At 39.2% G+C, this 18,593-nt stretch overlaps 1 protein-coding gene across 2 annotated transcripts; it reads right to left on the reverse strand.

Annotated features, from left to right (window-relative positions):
* Nucleotides 1–3,123: 3,123 nt before the first annotated feature.
* FABP12 (fatty acid binding protein 12) lies at nucleotides 3,124–14,222 on the reverse strand. Of its 2 annotated transcripts, none has more exons than XM_002710657.4 (6): nucleotides 14,074–14,222; nucleotides 12,074–12,161; nucleotides 11,308–11,444; nucleotides 9,043–9,215; nucleotides 4,723–4,824; nucleotides 3,124–3,258 (listed from the first exon to the last, which is right to left on the reverse strand). In XM_002710657.4, exons 3-6 carry the CDS (start codon nucleotides 11,378–11,380, stop codon nucleotides 3,208–3,210), a joined length of 399 nt encoding a protein of 132 aa, XP_002710703.1. In that variant the 5' UTR covers nucleotides 11,381–11,444; nucleotides 12,074–12,161; nucleotides 14,074–14,222; the 3' UTR covers nucleotides 3,124–3,207. The 2 variants fall into 2 exon arrangements, with proteins under 2 accessions (XP_002710703.1, XP_051699824.1); XM_051843864.2 differs by lacking the exon at nucleotides 14,074–14,222 and adding an exon at nucleotides 13,927–14,038.
* Nucleotides 14,223–18,593: the final 4,371 nt, after the last annotated feature.

The following is an 18,593-nucleotide window of genomic DNA, read 5'->3' on the forward strand; positions in this document are numbered from 1 at the left end:
ACCTCAGTGTATTTATCATATTATTACACAGAAAAACTCTAAAATAAACTCTAATAACTATTTCTAGAGAATAAGTCTGGCATCATGACTAAGGAATATAGACTTAGGAGACCAAGTTTCTAACTAGCATTCATCAAGTTGAGCAATTATAGGCAAAATATTTAATTCTCTGAGTCTTGGTTTATGCCTTTACAAATATCTCACAGAGAAAATGAAATTATGCTAAGAAAGTGCAAAATAGGCACTTAATGAATACTCCAAAAGCACACGATCTGTTCCCACTATTGTTATTTTACATCTCAGATTACTGTCAATTGAATTTTTCAAATGCAACATTATTCTTTCAGACTTATTCCTAGTTAGGAAATACTCAACATTATCTCCTCTGATAAATAAACCTGAATATCCTCCCTTTCTTTAGTCAGTGGCTTGCTGATTTCTATTTTGGCCAAATCTGAATCAAAGAATATGAATTTTTAATTTTTTAGGAACTCCTAGCTTTTCCCAGCTGAGGAAGCATGGGATATGCCTCACTAGGAAAAAGTCCACAATCCTGAAATACCCTGGGTAATGATTACTGACTTGAACTCAATTGATGCAACCTGCACCAAAGCTGCAGCACTGATGGACAAACTCTCAAGAACAGACGTCAGGGGAAGGGCTGGGTGGGAGATACTCCATGCTTCTCCCACCCAGACTGTGGTCCTCACTGTTGAAGCATCTGCCACCCTGCTGCTAGTTGTTTTCCATCTGGACAAGGTCATTATTCAGCAACAAAGTGGCGCTAGATCTTCCTCTCTGTGTCAAAACATCTGTTTTGCAGTCTATTGTTCATAAACTCCCCAAGAATAACATTCCCAGGTGATGCCCCTCTAGCACGTCACTTCTCTACCGAATTGAGAATGATTTAGTTCTTCTGTCAAGCAATATGTCATACGTGGTGGATATGCAGCAAATCCTGAACAGCAGAAGCACCTTGGAGCAGTGGTGTGTCTCATCCAATTTGATTTAGATCAGTGGTCTGCTCATATCTGAGGAACATACACTTGCATTAGCCACAGTGAATGCTTTATTTTAATGATTCCCAGCTGGGTGAAGGAAAAAGTTAAGTGTGCTGCTTATCTCTCCTGAAAATCTTCTGTTGCAGCTGTGTGTGTGGTTTTTTTTTAACTTTTATTTAATGAATATAAATTTCCAAAGTACAGAATATGGATTACAATGGCTTCCCCCCCATAACGTCCCTCCCACCCGCAACCCTCCCCTTTCCTACTCCCTCTCCCCTTCCATTCACATCAAGATTCAGTTTCGATTCTCTTTATATACAGAAGATCAGTTTAGCATACATTAAGTAAAGATTTCAACAGTTTGCTCCCACACAGAAACATAAAGTGAAAAATACTGTTTGAGTACTAGTTATAGCATTAAATCTCAATGTACAGCACATTAAGGACAAAGATCCTACATGAGGAGTAAGTGCACAGTGACTCCTGTTGTTGACTTAACAAATTGACACTCCTGTTTATGGCATCAGTAATCACCCTAGGCTCTTGTCATGAGTTGCTAAGGCTATGGAAGCCTTTTGAGTTCACCGACTCTGATCATATTTAGACAAGGTTGTAGTCAAAGTGTGTGTGTTTTGAGGTCCCAAATGTCTAGACTTCACTGGATTATAAAGATATAAAATCACAGTACATCAACATCTAAATGGCAGGTACTTGCTCATGGTTGTCCACTCAGAGCTCCAGCCCTTGAAAAGCTCACCTTACTCCTGGCCTCTGCTCACCAAGTGTCCTGTGAATTATCAGGAAGTGATTGATCAGAATGCTCTCCTGGTATCTGATAATTATTCTTTTATCACAAGGCTTTCCACTCTATTTCCCACCACCTACAAGAGTATCTCCATGGCCGGTGCCATGGCTCAATAGGCTAATCCTCAGCCTTGCGGCACCGGCACAGGGTTCTAGTCCCGGTCGGGGCGCTGGATTCTGTCCTGGTTGCCCCTCTTCCAGGCCAGCTCTCTGCTGTGGCCCGGGAGTGCAGTGGAGAATGGCCCAAGTGCTTGGGCCCTGCACCCACATGGGAAACCAGGAGAAGCACCTGGCTCCTGGCTTCGGATCAGCGGGGTGTGCTGATCGCAGCGGCCATTGGAGGGTGAACCAACAGTAAAGGAAGACCTTTCTCCCTGTCTCTCTCTCTCACTGTCCACTCTGCCTGTCAAAAAAAAAAGTATCTCCATTACCACAACAGGCAAGACATTCTCATTCCAAAGCCAACAGCACTGTTTCCTGAAGCTCCCACAGCCTCTGACCCTGATGTCAGGGCAGTGCTGGGCTCCATTCCAATGGTAAACTGCTTCTCTCCTGTCTCTGCGCAATGAGCTGTCATCTGTGCCTATAAAAGAGCTGTGCATGTCCACAACCACGCACTGGGTCTCAGGAAAATAGTTCCATCCTCTGCCTGGAATTCTCTCGCTGTCCAGTCCAGGTAGCTCAGGAGACAGTCATCTTCCTATGCCTTCCATGATCTTCTTTCTCCCTTCAACATACTGAAAGATAAGAAGACACTTCTCTCACCTGTATCAGAACATCTCAGAACATCAGGACCCTCTCTCCATCAATTTAGGCAAATAAACAGTGAGACCACAAGTGCAATGGGAAACTAAGCCTAATACTGTGTGAGGTTTGGTGCAAATAGAACAAGATGTTCTTTGTGATGGCTTTCAGCAATGATGGTGGAGCTCATAGTGTTCTCTGTAACAACAGTTTGATATTATAGTTGAGTGTTAATTACTGTCTTAATTTTAAACATGTTTCTTATCAATTCATATATAACTGAGGTGTTACTCATGAGAAACATGTCCTAACTAGTTTCTTCAAATATTAGTTTTTTTCTCAGTATAGAGAAGATCACATTGAATTTAAAGGATGGACATATATGCCAAATGAGAGTAAAATCGACATGAAATGCTTCTGTGAATATATTATCCCAGGCCTATACTAAACATGTTATATGACCCTAGTTTTTCATCACTACCAATGCCAAGGTCTTATATGATGCCCACATAATTCACAGGGCAACAAAATTGTTGATGCTTGAGCAAAGAAAGGTTCTCTCCTATAACAGTTGTGTTTCAGTTCGGAGTTTTATTTCAACAACCTCAGCAGTTTGGATCACAGTTTGGAAGTGCTTACGACCTTGAGAGTTTGTCTACACTCTCTCATATGTCCGTGTACAGATGACATTGTTCACAGCACTTTCCTAGGAGACAAAAGAAGGATGAGATGTTTGGGTATTATTGACAAAATTGTCATTTAGAAAGATGCAAACTATTATCCATACATCCATTTATTGAAAGTCTTGAAAATAGATCTATGTAGTCTATAAATTGGACCTATTTGTTAGCTGGTTTGCAATATATATATATATATATATATGGAAAATCAAATAAAGAATATAGAATGATAAATAGATATGATTTGCCACATACAAGAGTACTTCAAAATAGACAGTTGAATTTCAAGATAAATTTATTGTGGTGCAAAAAAGTTTTTGAAGTCCATGCATACAAAAGTTCATGGAAAATGCTTATCATGAAAAAACTATTCATGGATTTCAAAATTTTGTTTGTTCCAAATAAACTTTTGTTCTATTTTCCATGAACTTTTAAAAATACCATGTACATAAATAGATGTATGTATAATGTAAAAATATTTGTATCAAAAAAGCAAAGGCATATCTATGTTGAGGCATTTTTACTGTCTTACATACTCTACATTTTTCAGATAATAATACTAACTTACATTGATGTAGTATTTTATTATTTTCAGAGCATGTCATCTTATTTTCTCAGGAAACCTTCCATGAACATATTGTCTACATTTTTTGAGAAATTTATTAATACATTAGATTCTCAGGGTCATTATCCACATCGTGAAGGCGAGAAATTTAAATCTTGTAGAGAATAGATAGCTTGCTCAAAGTCACACAGAGTAAACGGCAGAGATGAAAACTCACATGCTTGAATTTCTAGTCCAGTGTTCTTGTTAACGAACCATTTATCTACCAGCTATTTATTGAACTGTTTACTTGCATGCTTATTGACCAATGTCATTATAAGAAGCAATAAAGTCAATCATGCTTAGTCTTCTCCTCTTTTGACTTTATAAAGAATAAAATGCACTCTTCATTGTAGAAAGGAAAAAAAATCCCCATATTAAGAAATGAGAATAGGTTTTCTTTTCTCTCTCTTTTTTTTTTTACCTTGACACAATCTTACATATTCCCTTAGTGTTCCTTATGACTTAAATCACCTTTTTACTCATCTTGGTGCAGATGGAGTTTGGGAGCAGGAGAATCACTGACACACTTTCCTCCCCTCTGTAGAAGTGGGAAAGGTGACTGGAAAACCTTCCTGAGAGGCATACAACCCCCAATCCCTCCCTGCTGAAATCTTTAGTGCACAAATACATCCTTGCCTTGGTATTCCCAGGGGCCAAAGAACTGGGCTACACAAGTTGTGCACTCTTTGGCTTTTTAGTTCGTCCATCCATGCACATTTCATTATAGCCATGATTTTACATTTATCTGCCAGTATTTTTCCTCAGTTCTTATCAGAGAAGAGAAACAGGAAAGTGGCATTCATCTTCACTGTTTTGGAACAAGTTGGATGCTTTCATAAACTAAGCCTTGCAGAAGGTTAGAAAATAGTGATAGCTCACTCACCACCACCATTTTCCCATCCACCAACTTTCTCCTGATGGTGGTTTCCTTGTCTCCCCAGTCCTGAGTGTGGATCATGGCATCATTATCCAAGGTTACTGTACTCTGAAAAACAGACAACCAAATTCAGATCAGATCATCACACTTGAACATGAAAAGTTCTTAGGTGCCCAATTCTTTTCAACTGTTGCAATCCTCTCTGGTGGCTTTAGGAGGGTGCTTACAATCCTATTTATGGTAAAACTTTGTCAACAATAAATTCATTAGCTGATTTTAATGGCAAAATTTCAGTTTAACAAGCATAAAAATATAATAAATGTTATCTTAAAGAGTAGGTGGAGTTTTCTTGTCTTTTAATGATTGAACAAGGTGTTACAGTTTCAGGTTCAAAAATATATGTGGGGGCCGGAGCTGTGGCACAGTGGGTTAAGGCCCTGGTGTGCAGCGCCAGCATCACATATGGGCACCAGTTCAAGTTCTGGATGCTCCACTTCTGATCCAGTTCCCTACTATAGCTTGGGAAAGCAGTAGAAGATGGCCCAAGTCCTTGGGGCACTGCACCTGCATGGGAGACCTGGAAGAAGCTCCTGGCTCCTGGTTTCAGATGGGCCCAGCTCCAGTCATTGCGGCCACCTGGGGTATGAGCTAGTGGATGGAAGATATCTCTCTCTCTCTTTCTCTCTGTGCCTCTGCCTCTCTGTAAGTCTGCCTTTCAAATAAATAAATAAATCTTAAAAAGAAATATGTGAAGCAAATTCAAACTCTCATTGTAAGAGTTTATTTTTTTAAAAAAAGGAAGTTTTGTTTCCTCTTCTTAACTACAACAATATTTTCCAGCATTTTAATCTGATTTTTGTTTAAGTTTAGCAGAGACATCTTTATTAAGCATTTTTTGGTCAAAATTCTTCCATTTATTAACATAAAAGAATTTGAAAGCTCATATTTATTATTTAATTACCATCTATTTAAATAGTATAATAGTTTCTTCCATTGGGATATCACCCTCTGTGTAGTTTAACAATGCTCTATTGAGTCTATTCATTTGAGAAACAAATAACTATTAAGCAACAATTATGTACTGAGGACTAGGAGACTAGGATCTGGGAAACAGACAAGAAATCCTGTTTTTGAAGTGCTTACATTCTGGTGGTAATACAGGCAATAAATAAAATATACACAAATTTTGTATTATAAGTAAATGATGTACCCTGATGAGATATGAATGAAGACTAAGAGTGTTATTTAAGAGTAAGGCAATAAAATGCCCTGTGTCTCTGTCTCATGGGCTCTGGAGACTGTAAGTTTCAGATGGTGCAGATGCAAGGTGGTAGGAAATCCTTTGTCCTGGGTTTCTGAAATATTAAGAGATCCTCATCCCCCACCCTACACTCACCTTTTTCATCAATCGCACTCCAACTCTGCATCTGTACTACGAGTTTGAAGTAAATCCCTAATGTGTGTGAACCCATTGAGAGCCTGTGATTCCACATAACCTGGTCTATACCAGCCAGCACAAATTTTATTGTGATTTATGTGTGGGAAACTACAGCAAAATGGAAGGAGAGAACTTTTGTCTAAGACGACTAGATGCTAAGCTGGGAAAATGTTTCCCAAGTGTGGTCTGCTAAGCAGCTGTATCAGAATCCTTATATGATCAAGTGTGATTGTTCAGGCACCCACTCCAGACATGAGAGCCCCTGAAAATGGGACTGATCAGTCGGCTTTTTCCAGAAACATCTCAGGAGGGTTATATGTGTATTACTGTCTGACATCCTTTTTGACCTAGGTTTTGTTCTTTAAATTTTTATTCATTTATTTTCATTTTACACAAAAGACAGAGACCTTCCATCTGCTGGTTCACTCCCCAAATGTCTACAATAGCCATGGCTGGGCCAGGCTGAAGGCAGTAGCCTAGAATGCAATCCAAATCTCCTGCTTGGGTATCAGGGATCCAAATATTTGGACCATCCCAGCTGCCTCCTAATATCTTCATTAATAGGAAGCTGGAATGAAAGCAGATTTGGGACTCAAACCCAGGCCCTTCAATATAGTATACTGTTGTCCCAAACAGTGACTTCCTTCTTTTTTTATTAGATTATTTGTTTTTATTGATTCACAATAATTGTACATGTTTATGGGGTACAATGCAATATTTCAGAACATACATACATTTTAATGATCAAATTAGGATAATTAGCATCAATCACTTCATATACTCAAGATTTCTTTGTAGTGTGAACATTCAAAAGTCTTTCTTCTAGCTATTTGGAAATATGCATTATATTATTTTTAACTATTGTTACCCTACTGTGCAATAGAGCACCAGAAAGATTAGTTTTACAATAAGGAAAAACATACTTTTGAATACAATAAAAGTGAACCTTTCTGAGTTTTAATTTATATACTTTTTTTTACATTTTTCTTCTTTTTTAAAAAACTTTTATTTGGTAAATATAATTTTCCAAAGTACAGTTTATGAATTACAATGGCTTTTTCCCCCCCATAACTTCCCTCCCACCCGCACCCCTCCCATCTCCCGCTCCCTCTCCCATTCCATTCACATCAAGATTCATTTTCAATTACCTTTATATACAGAAGATCGATTTAGTATATGTTAAGTAAATATTTCATCAGTTTGCACCCACACAGAATATAAAGTGTAAAATACTGTTTGAGTACTAGTTACAGCATTAATTCACATTGGACAACACATTAAGGACAGAGATCCCACATAAGGAGTAAGTACACAGTAGACTCCTGTTGTTGACTTAACAATTTGACACTCTTGTTTATGGCGTCAGAAATCTCCCTAGGCTCTAGTCATGAGTTGCCAAGGCTATGGAAGCCTCTTGAGTTCACTGACTTTGATCTTATTTAGACAAGGTCATAGTCAAAGTGGAAGTTCTCTCCTCCCTTCAGAGAAAGGTACCTCCTTCTTTGATGGCCCCATTCTTTCTACTGGGATCTCACTCGCAGAGACCTTTCATTTAGGTCCTTTTTTTTGTTTTTTGTTTTTTGTTTTTTTTTCCAGGGTGTCTTGGCTTTCCATGCCTAAAATACTCTCATGCGCTCTTCAGCCAGATCCAAGTGCCTGAAGGGCTGATTCTGAGGCAAGAGTGCCGTTTAGGAAATCTGCCATTCTATTGGTCTGCTGTGTATCCCACTTCCCATGTTGGATTGTTCTCTCCCTTTTTATTCTATCAGTTAGTATTCACAGACACTAGTCTTGTTTGTGTGACCCCTTTGACTCTTAGACCTATCAGTGTGATCAATTGTGAATTGAAATTGATCACTGGGACTAGTGAGATGGCATTGGTACATGCAATCTTGATGAGATTGTATTGGAATCCCCTGGCACATTTCTAACTCCACCATTTGGGGCAAGTCCGATTGAGCATGTCCCAAATTGTACATCTCCTCCCTCTCTTATTCCCACTCTTATATTTAACAGGGATCACTTTTCAGTTAAATTTCAACACCTAAGAATAAATGTGTGTTGATTACAGAGTTCAACCAATAGTATTAACTAGAACAAAAAAAAATACTAAAAGGGATAAAGTATTAAATTGTACATCAACATATACTTTTTATTTTTAAACATTCTTTTTTTAGAAACTTAATTATCTTTGAAGAACACAAGAATGATACATATTTTGCAAGCACTTAGACATAACTATAGCTTATGATACATAAGATTATCCTCCAATCAATACACTAGAATGAAATTAAATCTTTGAAAATGAGTTTTACTATTAACTCTCATAATCCAACTCTTTGAGGACTCCTGCATGGAAAGTTAGTGCACAGTGACTCCTGTTGTTACTTTAACAATTAACAGTCTTATGTATCATACCAGTGATCACCCAAGGCTCTTGACATGAGCTGCCTGGGCTATGGAAGCCTTTTGAATCCACAGACTCCTTCAGTATTTGGACAAGGCCATAAGCAAAGTAGAAGTTCTTTATTCCCGTCAGAGAAAAGTACATCCTTCTTTGATGACAATTTCTTTCCACTGGGGTCTCACCCACAGAAGTCCTTCATGTAAGATAATTTTTGCCATAGTGTCTTGGCTTTCCATGCCTAAAATGTCCTCATGGGCTTTTCAGTCAGACCAGAATGCCTCAAGGGCTGTTTCTGAGGTCAGAGTGCCACTTAAAGTGATTGAATGACTTAACTCCTGTGACAAACACTTACTCCTAGAACTAGGTTTTAGGCAAAAGTTTATCTAATTAAAACTTTAGACATGTTGCAAACAGAATTGCATACTTACTTGGATGATTCCTAATTAATATTCTTATTTTATCTGAAAGTTAGAGACTTTACCTTGGTTTTACGGCCACCTGGGGTAGTTTCTTCAAACTCTTCTCCCAGTTTAAAAGAGATCTTGTTGTTTTTAAAGATGCTTTTGGTTTTTATAGTGATCACATCTCCATTTGTGCTGATGGTCACAGTGGGTTTGGCCAGAGAGCCCAGTTTTCTGCTGGCTTTTCCAATTCCTGGAAACCAGATAAAAGCAAATAGAGTTAAGTCTGTTGGGGCTCTAGGAACTCACATTATCTGTATAATTCTTTGCTAACTAGGTTTGTGAGTTCACTAGATTGAATGCTACATGAATTCAAATATCTGAAGCCAGAGCTCCACCAGTACATCTCAACATAGATTACTTATTGCAGAAAAGCATCAGTCCCTAGTTTTGTTTCTTTAGTGATTGTCCTGTTTCTCTAGTTAAATAGATATTCATCTTGCTGATTCATAGACTCCTTTGAAAATCTAATTAAAGCTATGAACCATCTCCCCATTTTAAAAATATACCCATTCACATACAAACAAAATTCTTTGGTATGGGTTCTTCCAGATCTTTATGTCTTCCCTTACATCTTTATATATACAGACTTTCAAGATTTGTTTTCTCTATTTATGTAATTTTTTATTGTGGTAACATATACTAATGTAAACTTAGCATTTTAATCATTTTAAGTGAACAATTCAGTAGCATTAAATATATCAAAATGTTGTGCAACCATCACCACTATATGTAAGCTTTGTAAAATATAAATATTATATCTGTTGTAATTCAACTTGCGTTTGCCTCTTACCTGTATGTCTTATCTGTATATCTTCCATGTCAGTCCATACATATAGATATGCATTTAACTCCACATATGTATTAACTAAAATTTATTTTATCTGCTCCTCATTGATGAACAATTAGTTTGTTTTCAATCTTATTGCAATAATTCTGCAGTGTATACCTTTGCACATGTGGCTTGTGGGACAGCAGGTTAAGATGCCACGTGTGATGCTGGCATCCCATATGAGCACCAATCCACATCCTAGCTGCTCTGCTTCTGATCCAGCTCTCCGCTAATCTTCCTGGGAAAGCAGAGAAGATAATCCAAGTACTTGTACCCCTACCAGTGTAGGAAACATGGGTGACATTCTAGACTCCTTGCTTTAGCTTGGTCCAGGCCAGCCACTGTGGTCATTTGGGGAGCAGAGCAGTGGAAGGACGATCTCTATCTCTCTGTTTCTCTCTGACATTCTGCTTTTCAAAAATTTGACAGAGGGAGAGACAGAGAGAGAAATTGTCCATCCACAAGTACCTTCCCCAAATGGCCACAATAGCCAGGCTGGGTCAGGCTGAAGCCAGGAGCCAGGAATTTTTTCTGGGTCTCCTATGTGAGTGTGCAGGGGCCCAAGCACTTGGGCTATCTTCCACTGTTTTCCCAGGTACATTAGTAGAGGGCTGGATCAGAAGTGGCAGCCAGGACAGGAACTGATGCCTGCATGGGATACTGGCATTACAGGCAGCAGCTTTCCCCATGATGCCACAATGCTGGCCTAAAAAAAAAAAAAAAAAAAAAAAAAAAAAAAAAAAAAAAAAAAACAAACAAACAAAAAAAAAAACAAAGAAATGGCTTTCTAAATTTCCAAGACAATATATATTAGAAAAATACAATAATGTGTCACAGAATTCATATTGTGAAACATGGCTACAAGATGCAACAGGCTGGATCATGGTATCCCGAAGATATTCCTGCCCTAATCCCTGGAACCTGTGGATGTCACTCTATAGTCCAAAGAGCACTTTGCAGACATGGTTAAGGATCTTGAGACAGGGAGATCATTAAACGAATCACAAGTTTTCCTTGTAAGAGGGACTAAAGAAGGAGACAGCAAGACAGCAGTTTGAGACCAGGAGCAAAGATTGAAGTGTTGTGGCTATTTGCCATGGTATGCCAACAGTCACAAAAAACTGGAAAATATGATCAGTTCTGAAGATTTGCTAAAGATTAGAGTAAATTCAGTAAAAATAATCACTAAAAGTGATTGTGTCATTTTGAAAAAAATCATTTTTTATTTTATAAATAATATATCCACTTTTTTTATGTGAATTCATGATAAATTACATGAGGGGTATATAAATTTCAACCTACTGAACTGCTTCTTGGTGCTGAATCATTGTTTTTTCTTTGTAAAAACTTAAAGAATCCAAGACTTAATCCTAATTCACACAGAGCAGGTGCTGTGCTATCAAAACCCCTTGCTTTTTTTTAACAATACAATATTTAGGTAAATATGGCTCACCTAGTTCTTTCATATATTCTTCAAAATTTTCACAAGAAACGGACTTCCACGTTCCTTGGAGCTGGTCCACCATTCTGTCTGAGTTGAGTTGTTCCCAAAGGAAAAGAGCTTCATGAACATGTGCGTGTTGGTGTTCCCTGAAAGAATATTGGGATGGTTTTAATATAGTTCTGGGCAGAGAGTCCAATAAGAAAAGTCAGGAGGAATAAGAAAACACAGAAATCCTAAGCCTTGTGATTTTCCATGAATATCATCTAAAGCAGAAAACTTCTTTTAAATGTAAATGAATAGAGATGAAGATAGAAACGTGGCAGAGTTTTTAGCAGGACTACTTACAAGTTTCCAGCACCAATTTAGCATCAAAACTAGATGTCACTTCCCTTCCCTCGGATTCGCCACACACATATAAGGGCGGACCTGTACAGCTATGTTTGTGCCATTGGACTCCTAGATACCTAGTCTCTCATGTTCTCTGAATAAGAGTTAGCTCACATTCTCACACCTGAAAATTTGAACTAAAGACCAGACAATCTTCATAGATGTTATTTGACATTTGAAGTAAAAAGGTTAGTTGGGGTCCAGGACAATCATTTTCATCCATGTACATCCTGAACAAAAGACTGGAACAGAGAAATAAAAGCCAGGGAGAGATCTTGTCACACACCCAGGTACACACACACACACACACACACACAGTCTCATTATTGTTCCAGGTGTTAGCTCAATCTCCCAAAATCTTAGAGAATCATCATTGCCATAAGCATACCGAGTATCTTCTTAGTAAATCTTTCTTAATTACTGTTAGTTTTTGTTCCTTTCAACCTTGATGGTAACAGTCTGATGCCCACTGAAATCTGTAAGAAATCAGAACAAGGAACAAGGAAGTAATTCAAATCCATCAACTAGGAAGAGGAGATTTCAAATGTTAAGATAAAGGACAAACACGTTCTTATATATGCCATCACTCCCAAGAACATCATTGTTAATTCTAGGCAGTGCTTGATGTCCACATGTTCACATAGAGTTACTAAGAAAAACTGAATTGCCCTGAAATTCTTAAAAATTAACTTAAAATGCTGTATAATTCCCATTAAAATGTTAAATTTCCAAGTTTCAGTCACTGTGCACTTACTCCTCATGTAGGATCTCTGTCCTTAATGTGCTGTGCATTGAGATTTAATGCTATAACGAGTACTCAAACAATATATTTCACTTTGTGTGAAAACTGTTGAAATCTTTACTTAATGCATACTAAACTTATCCTCAGTAAAAAAAAAAAAAGAAATTATTAATTCCCAACTTGCCTCTCACTGGGATTAAACATGACAATAGGTCTGCTCTGATTTCATCATCATTTAAAAAAAAATCATCTATTAGTTTTCACTTTATGTTTCTGTGTAGGAGCAAACTGTTGAAATCCTTACTTAATGTATACTAAGCTGATCTTCTGTATATTAAGATAATCGAAAATGAATCTTGATGTGAATGGAAGGGGAGAGGGAGTGGGAAAGGGGAGGGTTGTGGGTGGGAGGGAAGGTATGGGGAGGAAGCCATTGTAATCCATAAGTTGTACTTTGGAAATTTATATTCATTAAATAAAAGTTAAAAAAAAAATTTTCCAAGTTTCAATATCAGCAGAGGCACCTACTCAGGCTAACGGTCTTACTGACAACAATTCAACCAACTTTACAGAACTGTATTTACAGCTAATGAGAGACTAAACAATTTTGCATACTTTGTTTAAAATGTCCCAATTATAGTCAGTAAAAATACCATAGTTTTTTCACTGATTGTCCTTTCCTGACACTAACCTTAGGTAGGTTAACCTGATGGTATTTTCCACATTAAGATGTATAATTTAAGTATTTTCCACATTAAGATGTATAATTGTCAACTTCATAAACAAGATACTGAAGCCAGGAAACGATCCACTACCGAGGGTACTAACATTAAGTACAGGAGGTCCTTGATCCCAGGATTTTTCAAGAAAATGTTACATGTGTTGTCTTTGCTGGATGCACTTTGATTCTCCACTCGGGAAAATCATTGATCAGAAATCACCACTGTGGAGAAGATATCCCCATTGGAAGCAGTGTTCATTGATCTCTGTTGCTGGTAGGTTAGAGACCACGTATGGCTTCTATCTCTACCACTGTGGCTCCTCTGCATACACGTCATCTATTGAGTCAGATCAAAGACTGGCTAACATCCTAACATCAACTACCACCCGGTCATTTTGTCTACTTGGTTGTTCAGTGCCTCTTTGGTGATGGATGCTTCCTGATTTCCATTAATACATGAGCCAAAAACTCTTCTCACGTGATGCTCACTCACATAAACCCTTCCACTCTCACCTAAGCTGAATGTCCTTGGCTGCAACTTTTCAGTTCTTCCCCTTCTGAGCCCTGGCCAGACCATCAGACTACTCACCTCTACTCACAAGTGTACTTATATTCCTGTCCCAAGCCACTGCTCCCTCAACAATGAATGGCAGCAAGTGCATCACTCTGAGCTTTGTCCCTTCAGATGACGTTTTCATACCAATATCTCAAGTCCACCCCCACCACACGTGTAGTAAAACCACTGCCCATTTTCAGCTGGTCCCCACACTGAGCTTACCAACCCATAAAACATGCTCAGGCTTTCTCTCCCCCTTCAGCTGGTCACTTGGCATCTCATAGAGTCCTGGGCATGATCTGAGGGAGGGGTGCTGGTACAGCCACACTGAGTTATGTGGGGATCTGGGCTACCTCCTTGCGTAGTTACCTTCTGATTGCCAGCCTGCTCAGGCTTGATCCGAGACGCACAGTTTAGATCTTATGGTGGATGGACTGCTTCTGGGTCTGGCGGGGTCTGTGACTCTGTAGGTCTAACGGAACTCGACTCATAATGAACAGTTCTGAATGCATTGTTACTTGGCATCCCTCTGTCAAGAATTCCGTGCCTGATGGGCCCTGGTAACACATCAGGGACTCTTTCTGAAAAGGTGTATAAGGCTCTGTTGCAGAGGTCACAGCCTTGCTGCAGAACCCCAGAAGCCTATGTTGTGTAGCTCCCACTGGATCTTCATGTATGTATGCCACACTGCACTTTGTTTTACAGCTAGCACCTCCAACATCACAGAATCTGTCAGCCACATGGTCCAGGGAGTTATATGGTTGCCCTAACTTTCTATAGATTCCCTTCCTGCTCCAGGCCCAATCAAAACAGGAAGCCTTTCATGTTATCCAGTGGATGGGCTGAAGCATGCTTCTACAGGTGCACTATGTAGCCATCACAGGTCCCACAAGTATCGTAGTAGAAGAGGCAAAATGCAGCAAGTTGACGTCCTCACATACTGTCTCATTCCCCTTTGTATTCATGAGGCTGGGCACTGTTTAAAGTTTATTTGGCTCACAATTCTGGAGCAGGAAGGCTCATACTGCATGACACTGTTGTAGAATGATGTCCCCTGGCTGTGTCACAACATGGCACAGTGGACAGGGACCCTGCTATGTACAAAAAGGACACATCTATGAGCAAGGAAGCAAGAGGTGGAGGGAGAGGGGACAGACTTCCTCATTTATAGTTCATTCTCTCCTAGGAACTAATCCAGTTTTATATCTTAAATAATTTTTTAAAAAAAATAAATCTTTTAAAAAAACCACCCAAACCCATTCAGTAAGACCAACATTAAAACCTTCTAAGGTCAGTTTCCCATGACTTAATTACCTACTACTAAGCCCCACCTCTTAAATATCCTACCACCTCAATACTGTTTCATTAGGGACTAAGCTTTCAGCACATGTACTTTGGGGAAACAAACTATATCCAATCTATACAATGATTTTGACTAAACAGAACCCCTAAAATATTTCCAACATTGAAAATTCCCCAGTCATCACCAACTTTAATTCCCATACCCTGTATTGCATGTACCTTCTTAAGGCCTCAGTATGCCAGCCACTTTTTCATTCGCCTGACTCTTGTGCCACATGTCTAGACAGCAGAGTCTTATCTGCATCTCCAGCCCTTGAATTCCTAAGACCCTTCAGAGTAGTACTATTTTCTGCCATTCCCCCACTCCACCACCACACGTAGTATTTTTGGATTCACCATCTTAGTCAGGGATAGATGGGAGGTAAGAGTGTAGGGGATGAGAGAGGGCAGGGGTACAATTTTCATGAACTTCTACTTTCCTCTCATTTGGTTAGAATGAGAAGAATTCAAGGTGGAGATGACTCCAACAGCCAAGGATGTTCATCCTGATTAGAGAAATGACCATTGAAAGAATCCACTAGCCAGCTTGACCTACTGAGAAGCAGACTTTGACAAGGATAGTGTTTATTACCCAACCCTCCATACCTTCACTCTAACATGATGCTTCAGAGAGCTGTGAATCAATGATAATCCAGACTTTATGCCCTAAAATGTTTGTGTATTCTTCTTTCCTCATTGCCTATTTTTTAAATGGGAGAAATTAAGAATATATTTTGAGTATGGCATTTCAGGATTCTTCCTCTCAAAGAGGACTTGCCACTTCTTTAGTCAATGTTTTCTGAGTCTGAAAACTGGTTTGGGTCTGGGATCTGATGAAAGGATCATGACTTTTTATTGGAGTGATCATTCTTAGCCTGCTACTCAACCATTATTTCCTCCTTTTGATTATACAAGTAAATGTGTACATATATATGTGTGTGTATAAGCATGTTTATATATAAGTATATACATATATATATAACATATAAGTATGTATATATATACAAGTAAGTGGGATTGTGTGTGTGTGTGTGTGGCAAGAGGTGGAAGAAAGAGATACAGCTTGACAGGGCGAGGGAATTCCTATCAGTTGGTTCACTCCTCAAATGGCTGCAACTAACAGGCTGGTCCAGGTCAAAGCCAGGAGCCATGAACCTAATCCAAGCCTCCTACTTGAGTGCAGGAACTCAATCAATCCTAGGTACTCTGATGTGGTATGCAGAGGTCCTTACCATTAAGACAATGTCTGCCATTCAATTTTCTTTTAAATACTTCTGTAACTCCTCCTAGGTCAACTCTGCTTAGCTGTGATGTCATCCTAGATTGTCTTTCAGAACATAATCATTTGATTGCTCTTCACATACACACACAAACACATACACACACCCTCTACCCAGATATGTTTCAAGATCCTCAGTGGATGCCTAAAACCATGATAAATATATATAATATATATAGGTATATATATATACATTTTCCTATGCAAGGATACCTATGATAAAGTTAATGTATAGATTATGCATAATAGTAACCAAAAATAAAACAGAACAGTTATAATAATATACTGTAATAAACCTTATTGTGCATGTAGTCTCTTTGCCTCTCTGTATCAAACTATTTATGGTCCTCTTCTCACTCTTCTTTTGATGATGAAGGATGATACAATGCTGTAACTGACCACAGGTGACTGCAACTCTGGAAAGGAAAACCTCAGATAAGAGGGTACTATACTCACATGTGCACACACACACATATTTTCATTCTACAGAAAGATATTGGGATTATGTTGATCCATAGCAGAAGTACTGACCTCATTCTTTCTCTACAAAGGAAAAGGAATCCCTACCATACAAGAGTTTCAAGCCTTGGGCAATGCGAACTTGAGTTATTTCAGTTAAGCAATTTGAAGCATATTGGAGCCAAACAGGTTATTGTGGGAACTCCACTAAGGCATGCAAGGCCTTACTCATTTGTTTTTCATTCAAAGAACACTTGGGTCCTTACTAACTTAAAGGTCCCCCTGCTGGGTCTCTTCCACTACTAAGTACATACAGTGGGAACTGAGAGATGTCCAAAATGCTTCAAACAGTATGAAAGAGATCCTAAAACCACATTAAACTCACTAATGCTTTCATATAGGTATCTAGCAATATAGTAGACAGACAAGTAGACACAACAACTCAGTATTTTAGAGCAGAGGTTGGCATACTATGACATATAAGAGAGGTCCTTAAAAAGTTTATGGGGGAAAAATTCATGGGAAATGGATATCAGGGGAAAACTATGCACAAATTAAAAAAAATTTACAGGGCCGGTGCTGTAAAAGCAGCCACCTGTGGTGCCGGCATACCATATGGGATCCCAGTTCAAGTCCCAGCTACTCCACTTTTGATCCAGCTCCCTGTTGATGAGCCCAGGAAAGCAGTGGAAGATGGACCAAGTGCTTGGGCCCCTCCACCCACATGGGTGACCTGGAAGAAGCTCCCTGCTCCTGGATGCAGATCAGCCCAGCTCCAGCCGTCGCCACCATTTGGGGAGTGAATCAGTGGATGGAAGATCTCTCTCTCTCTCTCTCTCTCTCTCTCTCTCTCTCTCTGTAACTCTTTCAAATAAATAAATAAATCTTTTAAAAAGTTTTACACCGAAATAAACTTATCCTTTAATTCCATCTTCACAAACTTTTGGAAGTACTTCCATAAAGAAACTCCAACTGCCACTTATAAAGTTTTCTCAGAACACAGCTGCATTTGTTCCTGTACACATCACCTCTGTCAGCTCTCCTGCTACCGTAGTGAAGCTGAGTCCTTCGCCACATGACCTGCCAATCCTCAAATATTTGCTCTCTGGCTCTTCCAACCAAAAATTGTCAAGCCCTGTTTTAGAGTCTTAGGTTTGATGATCTATAACTATTTTCTTCGCCTGGGAGAGAAGAATGGTGGGTAACAGTTTTCATTCCATAGCTTTCTTCAGCAATAGAAGATATTTTTATGAGTCTGTCCTGGATAATGCCAACAGAAAATTTAACACAAGGAGTCAAGGTCTGATACACAAAAAAAGTCATGTGAGAAATAGTTATCAGTGAACTACAGATGAGATTATTTCTTTTTTTTTTTCTTTTTTCTTTTTTTTTTTTTTTTTGACAGGCAGAGTGGACAGTGAGAGAGAGAGAGACAGAGAGAAAGGTCTTCCTTTTGCCGTTGGTTCACCCTCCAATGGCCGCCGCAGCCGGCGCGCTGCGGCCGGCGCACCGCGCTGATCCGATGGCAGGAGCCAGGAGCCAGGTGCTTTTCCTGGTCTCCCATGGGGTGCAGGGCCCAAGCACCTGGGCCATCCTCCACTGCACTCCCTGGCCACAGCAGAGAGCTGGCCTGGAAGAGGGGCAACCGGGACAGAATCCGGCGCCCCAACCGGGACTAGAACCCGGTGTGCTGGCGCCGCAAGGCGGAGGATTAGCCTAGTGAGCCGCGGCGCCGGCCTATAGATGAGATTATTAAAGACTCACTCTGAGTGCTGCAAAGCAGAAAGACACAAAAATTAAAAATTAATTG

This window comes from Oryctolagus cuniculus, chromosome 6 (assembly GCF_964237555.1).
Source record: "Oryctolagus cuniculus chromosome 6, mOryCun1.1, whole genome shotgun sequence".
Lineage (NCBI taxonomy): Eukaryota > Metazoa > Chordata > Mammalia > Lagomorpha > Leporidae > Oryctolagus > Oryctolagus cuniculus.